General features: G+C 48.7%; 1 protein-coding gene across 2 annotated transcripts; it reads left to right on the top strand.

The window, feature by feature from the left end:
- The first annotated feature begins 713 nt into the window (after positions 1-713).
- PSME3 (proteasome activator subunit 3) lies at positions 714-5,986 on the top strand. 2 transcript variants are annotated; one of them, XM_059997454.1, is made up of 11 exons: positions 714-974; positions 1,656-1,688; positions 1,812-1,874; positions 2,071-2,175; positions 3,574-3,622; positions 4,175-4,287; positions 4,501-4,569; positions 4,706-4,773; positions 4,873-4,927; positions 5,053-5,139; positions 5,754-5,986. In XM_059997454.1, the coding sequence occupies exons 1-11, from the start codon at positions 933-935 to the stop codon at positions 5,832-5,834; spliced, it is 765 nt and encodes a 254-aa protein (XP_059853437.1). In that variant the 5' UTR covers positions 714-932; the 3' UTR covers positions 5,835-5,986. The 2 variants fall into 2 exon arrangements, with proteins under 2 accessions (XP_059853437.1, XP_059853438.1); XM_059997455.1 differs by lacking the exon at positions 1,812-1,874.
- The last annotated feature ends 500 nt before the right edge of the window (positions 5,987-6,486 follow it).

The following is a 6,486-nucleotide window of genomic DNA, read 5'->3' as shown; positions in this document are numbered from 1 at the left end:
GCGAAATAACCAATGTTAAGAGACCATGAGAGGGTGAATTAAGGGTTAGAGACTCTGCCTTCCATGAGGAAAATGGATACAGCATTGCCCTAGAAGTTAGGAGATCTGAGTTCTGGTCTTGGATTTTCTGGAAACACTGTGCAGCCTTGGACAAGCACTACCGGCCTCCAGGCATCAATTTGCCCATCCATCAGGCAGTTGATCACTGAGGTGAAAGTGTATGACATTAAGTGGCTACATGGCAGAGAAACGTTGGGAAGCCTGGTGCAACAGGACTTGTCTTCTGTTAGGCTCCAGCCTAACACTAGAGCTCCGGCCAAGAGAAGGAGGCGGCAGAAATCACAGACTAGACGCCCCAAACCCAGCGCGGGGACCGTCGGCTTCCTCAGGTCGAGGCGCGACGGCGTCACTGGGGCGCGACGGCGTCGTCGGTCGGGTCCACGCTCGAGGCGGTAGCGGCTCCGAAGGTCACTTCGGAGAAGGCGAGTGCCGGGATAACAGAGAAGCAAGTAATCCCCGAGTCTCTTTGAGCCTCAGATCTCACTAAACCACCCTTGGCCGCACTCCCTTTTATTTCACCCGTAGAGCGGAGAGGAGCCCGGAAATAAGAATGTCCAGAGCCGAACCTCAGCGCGGCTGCGCAGGGCTTGTGCGCATCCTCGCCGAAATCCCGGCGGTTGTCTGTGACGTAACTTCCGGCGTGAGCGGCGAAAGCCGGGAGGGCGAGCGAGAGAGGGAGCAGGCAGAAGGCACAGGCAGCAGGCGGGCGGGCGGGCGGACGGCACGAAGGGAGGGAGCGAGAGAGCAGTGAGTGAGCCAGCGAGGGCGGCCGCGTCCCGAAAGCAGCCGACATTCCCGCCTCCCTCTGACCCCCTCCCCGGAGCCCACAGCGCCTCCGGTCTCCAGCGGAGCGGACACGGCCCGGCCCGGCCATGGCCTCGTTGCTGAAGGTGGATCAGGAAGTGAAGCTTAAGGTAACGGCACCGGCCCGGGCCTCCTTACCCCTCGCTTAGATCCCCGAGCAGTCTGACCGGCTCCCCACTCCCCACGGCGTCTTTGTCTCCCTGGGGACACCAGCCCTGAGCTTCCGCTCGGCTCAGCCCAGCCCCCCACTCCCGGGACAGCATCGGGGGAGAGGATAATATGGGATGGCCTTCTGTACCCCGTCTAATAGTGGAGAGCCTGGGGAGACCTCTGCGGACACGTGGTGGACTTAAGTTCTTTAGGCCAGTGACAGCTGGAAGTCCCCCAGCCCAGCAGCGTCCCCGCCTCCGGACGCTGCTGCTGCCCCTGCCCTTGGCATCAGGCCTGCCTCGTATCCTGGGCCAGGTTTGGATGGTGGTTGACAACGTTTGTGAGCTCACACCTCCCCCACCTACCTGTCTTTTGTCTGCTCTTAAAGTCAGACAGCTTCAGAACAGGGAGGGAGGGAGGGAAGACAGGCGGGTGTTGCCCTCAAGCCCGGCTTCCTTCTCCTGAGATGGAGAAATGGATCCTCAGAAAAAAAGTATTTGCAGTCTGGGGGCCTCTCAGCTTCTCATTACGATTACAGGGTGAGGGGAAGACAGTTGGATTTGGGTTTCCCCATCCTGCCCATACTTCTGTTGCCAGGTACTGACTTACTCATAGTGAATTGTTTTCTTTATTAATTTTAGGTTGATTCTTTCAGGGAACGGATCACAAGTGAGGTGAGTGAAATAAATAGAAAAATGAATGTTGGTTAATAGTCGGGAGTTCCCCAGAGGAGAGATACCTGTAGAGACAGACCTTCCCACAGTTACTAATTCGGTTGTATTTTCCCTCATCTTTAGGCAGAAGACTTGGTGGCAAATTTTTTCCCAAAGAAATTGTTAGAACTTGATAGTTTTTTGAAGGTGAGAGACGCTTTTCTTTTTCTCAGATTCCCCCATTTTTTTGCCCTGGTCTTTCTGTCAAATGGGACAAATCACGTGTTAATTCTGTTTTGTTTTGTACTGTAAAGCGCTCTCATTTCTTGCCCTTTAAATGAAATACTTCTTTGTTCATCTTGGAAAAAAACTAATGTTTTCGGGGTGGGCTTCTCTCTTTCAGGAACCAATCCTAAACATCCATGACCTAACTCAGATCCACTCAGACATGAATCTCCCAGTCCCTGACCCCATTCTTCTCACCAATAGCCATGATGGACTGGACGGTGTAAGTGTCGTATATTTATCTTTGTGTTCGGAAGCAGTAGGTTCTCTGTTCATTATTCCCTGCTCAGTGTGAACATATACAGAGGGGACAGTGGGATTTGGATCTGGGAATGAGGATTCTTACAGATGTTATGACTGAAGTACACCCCCTTTAGATCCTGATTTTCATTTGTAGCATGAAGTGAATATGTTAATGTTACTCTGTTAGAGTGAGTTTAAAAATAGGACAAATAGCTACAGGTTCCCTCAGGTGATCTGGTCTGTCCCCCGGACTCTAGGCAAGACTTTTCTTACCCGTTTCAGTGTCTTGAGTGTTGTTATGGAATGAACAGTTCTTCTTGCTGTGTAACTGCAGTCCTAGTCTTTGTGTATCTTTAGTGCCTAGTTTTTATCAGCTATATATCCACATTTTATTATAACACTGATGACACTGTACTGTATTGTCCTTTGTCTGCATTACTGTCTCATTGATAGAACTTGCAATTCTGGAGAGCAGAAACTATCTTAATTATCTTTGTATCCCCAGCACCTAGCATTGTTTCTGGTACATAGCAGGTGCTAAATACATGTTTGTTGATTGAATATCGCATTTCATTGTGGAACCAGCAGATTTGTATTTATTCCCTTAATTATCCTAACTCTGCATTCAGTGCTTCATTTTTCCTGTTTTTTATAGTATCCCCCTGCCCAATTGCTTAATTTTTAAATTTTTTTAAATTTACTTATTTGGCCATGTTGCACGGCTTGTGGGATCTTAGTTCCCCAACCAGGGATGGAACCCAGGCCTCTGGCAGTGAAAGTGCCAAGCCCTAACCACTGGACCACCAGGGAATTACCCCTAATTGCTTAATTTGTTATATTTCTTGAAAGGTTGGTCTTCCCAACTAGAGTTTAAGTTGCTTTGTGGCAAGAATCTTTTTAATTAATTAATTAATGGCTGCGTTGGGCCTTCGTTGCTGCACGCGGGCTTTCTATAGTTGTGCCGAGCGAGGGCTACTCTTCTTTGTGGTGCACGGGCTTCTCATTGTGGTGGCTTTTGTTGCAGAGCATGGGCTCTAGGCATGTGGGCTTCAGTAGTTGTGGCACGTGGGCTCAGTAGTTGTGACTCGTGGGCTCTAGAGTGCAGGAGTTGTGGCACACAGGCTTAGTTGCTCGCTGGCATGTGGGATCTTTCCAGACCATGGCTGGAACCCGTGTCCCCTGTATTAGCAGGCGGATTCTTAACCACTGCGCCATCAGGGAGGCCCCAAGAATCTTCTCTTAAAGCCTTGTATGTGCTTAGTAAATTGTGTGTAAATTAATAATGGGGTCGAGGAAGGGATAAAACTTGCTCGAAGGGTAGCTTATGATGGGGATGTACGTGTCAAGCAGACTAATTCCCATCTTTTTGTATCTTTAGCCCACTTACAAGAAGCGAAGATTGGATGAATGTGAAGAGGCCTTCCAGGGTAAGAGCTCCCTTCACTGTATCCCACCCCAGCCTTTCCTGGCCTGCAGCCCTGAGATGCAGGATGAATCTTGTGTTCTCCTGGCCAGGAAGCAGGATCTGAATTTATTTCCCAGACGTTAGCATTCCCAAGTCCTCCAAGCATTGTCATTATTTAGCACTGTAAACCTAATTTTCCAGTTAATAGGGAGGGTTTGTCTTATTGTGGACTGCCAAGGGAGAGAGGTTGGAAGTGGCTACACATCACAGATTTTTCACAGAAGTCACAGTGCCATATCATTTTTTCCTCTTCAGTAATAGTTGGTACATTAAGTCTATAGAGCATATTTTAATTTTTTTATCCTTCAGAGTTTTGGGATACTTTAGACACCCATTTGCTAATCCATGCGTTCTCTTTTTGATTTCGTGGGGGTGTCAAGGTTTATAGATAGAGTTGTGACAGATAAAAGGCAGAGGTCATAGCATCTCATGGGTCTGGGAAAGAGAGAAAGGGGTGGAGTGCTATGTCCTGCCTTCCATCCAAATCATTTAACCTTCCTCATGTCCCTGCCAGGAACCAAGGTGTTCGTGATGCCCAATGGGATGCTAAAAAGCAACCAGCAGCTGGTGGACATTATTGAAAAAGTGAAGCCTGAGATCCGGCTGCTGATCGAGAAATGCAACACGGTGAGGCAGGGGCTGACCCCAAATAGCCTGGCTTGAACTATGCAAGATGATGGATATGGGGCTGGAGGCGTGGAGATGATGTGGGAATTGGAAGTCTATTTTGGCTCCTGTGCTCCTGACATCTGGCCCCAGCAGCATGAATTGTATACTTCGTGGCTTCAGTAGAAAAGGCCAAGGTCCTCATATGTATATTTTGGTCTCCTCACTCTCCAGGTCAAAATGTGGGTACAACTCCTGATTCCTAGGATAGAAGATGGGAACAACTTTGGGGTGTCCATTCAGGTAATGTGCTTGCATTAGAAACTGGAGAGGAAGGTTTGGGAGGTAATCTCATCTCCCCTGCTTTTCTGTTTTCCCTTTCTCTTTGGTCTGCCTTGGGGTGATATGGAAGTGACTTTTGACTCAGTTGTTTTTTCAGGAGGAGACAGTTGCAGAACTAAGAACTGTTGAGAGTGAAGCTGCATCTTATCTGGACCAGATATCTAGGTAGGGCTGCTTGGGCTTGGCCCGGGAATTGGGGGCTGATGAGGTGGTAAGCACTGTCCAGGGTCTCCTGCAGCTTCCTCCTCTTCTCTCTCCTTCCAGATATTATATTACAAGAGCCAAATTGGTTTCTAAAATAGCTAAATATCCCCATGTGGTAAGTAAGGGTTTTGTGGGCCGAGGGTGGAAGTGGTAGGACCGGGAGGAGTGGCTGTTCCTGGGAGGAGCCATGTGGGGACAGTCAGGCTTTGGGAACTAGCCTTTTCTCCGCCCCGCTCTCAGGAGGACTATCGCCGCACCGTGACAGAGATTGATGAGAAAGAATATATCAGCCTTCGGCTCATCATATCAGAGCTAAGGAATCAATATGTAAGTAACCTTGGTCCCTGCCCACAGTTGCTCTGGCTTCTCTTAGTTCTGGTGACCATTTTCTTGCCACTCTCTGGAGGTTGAGATGGAGGGCGGGGGTGGAGGTAAAATGAGTGGAATAAATTCTGCCCATTAGCCAAGTGTTGAGAGCTATGAGGTCATTGAAGGTATCTAGCTGGGCATCTCCCTTCTTTCTACCTGGATGGGAAAGGGCACAACATAGAATAGGGGTGAAGATGTGGGTGTTAGAGTCAGGCTTAGGTTTAGAACCAATCCTACCTGTAATGTGTGGCCTTGGGCAAGTTTAATCTCAAACTTCAGTTAACACATTAAAGGACCCAGTGCAATTCTTGGTATGTTATGTGCTCAGTAAATGTAATGTATTAGACTCTTGGGCCCTGGATATACCCAGGTGTGCGTGGGGTAGGGCACACCTTGGGCCCTGGATATACCCAGGTGTGCCCTGGTAGTAGGGCAGCCATGCTGAATTCAGATTCAGGTGAGTGAGATCCAGGTTATGTGAGTGATTGCTTGGGAGTTTGTGGCGGTGTCTTATTTTCCTAGTGAGGTAGGGGTACAACAGACATGTGAGTCCATGATCCCTCTTCTCCCAGGTCACTCTACATGACATGATCCTGAAAAATATCGAGAAGATCAAACGGCCCCGGAGCAGCAATGCAGAGACACTGTACTGAGGCCAGGGCCAGGGCCAGGGGACTCTGTGAGTCTGGCTCAAGACCGACATTGCCTTGGTTTGTTACATGACTATCGTGATGGGGAAACTGGCTGGAAGTAGTAATCACCCCTCTCTCTGTTTTTAGTTAGAGCCTAATGAAACTCTCATGTAGTTCTGTGACGTGTTTACCTCTTTTTTCAGGCCTCAGGAACTCTTCTATTTCCTTCCCTAGTACCCCACGCCCCCCTGTCCTAATTTCTGGAGACCTCCAGGTTTATGTACGCAGGATATTGGCACAAGAATACTTGTGTTTTTTCTCCCTGGCTTCCTCCTGTGTCTTGGGCTTTGTATATTCTTCCTCTTGATGATCAGTTGGTTAGAAACTGAGGGAACTGGAAGGAGAGTGCTAGGTGTTTTGTAGGAACTGGGGCAGAGTGTGGGGGACCAGCTCCTTTCTTCCTGATGGGAGGTTAGTGTCCCTTGACAGTGGGACGTTGCATCCTTCCTGCCACAGTTGCCCTGGTGATGACTTCGGGTTTCCCATCTATATACATTGCACCTTGAACCTGATCATGACAAGAAACACCTTAGACCTTCTGCCAAGTCCCTAGCTGCTTCAGATGTTTTTATAACTAGGATTTTCACATACACATATGTGTGTCATATACACA

The sequence above is a fragment of the Delphinus delphis genome, chromosome 19 (assembly GCF_949987515.2).
Source record: "Delphinus delphis chromosome 19, mDelDel1.2, whole genome shotgun sequence".
In the NCBI taxonomy this organism is placed as follows: Eukaryota; Metazoa; Chordata; class Mammalia; order Artiodactyla; family Delphinidae; genus Delphinus; species Delphinus delphis.
This window is presented reverse-complemented; position numbering and strand designations above follow the sequence as displayed.

Bases quoted from the DNA above. Each gene is read 5' to 3' on its own strand.
- PSME3 (XM_059997454.1), top strand. From the start codon at position 933: ATGGCCTCGTTGCTGAAGGTGGATCAGGAAGTGAAGCTTAAG. The intron at 1,689-1,811 runs GTGAGTGAAATA...CCTCATCTTTAG, and splicing joins GGGAACGGATCACAAGTGAG to GCAGAAGACTTGGTGGCAAA. The intron at 5,140-5,753 runs GTAAGTAACCTT...CTCTTCTCCCAG, and splicing joins CAGAGCTAAGGAATCAATAT to GTCACTCTACATGACATGAT.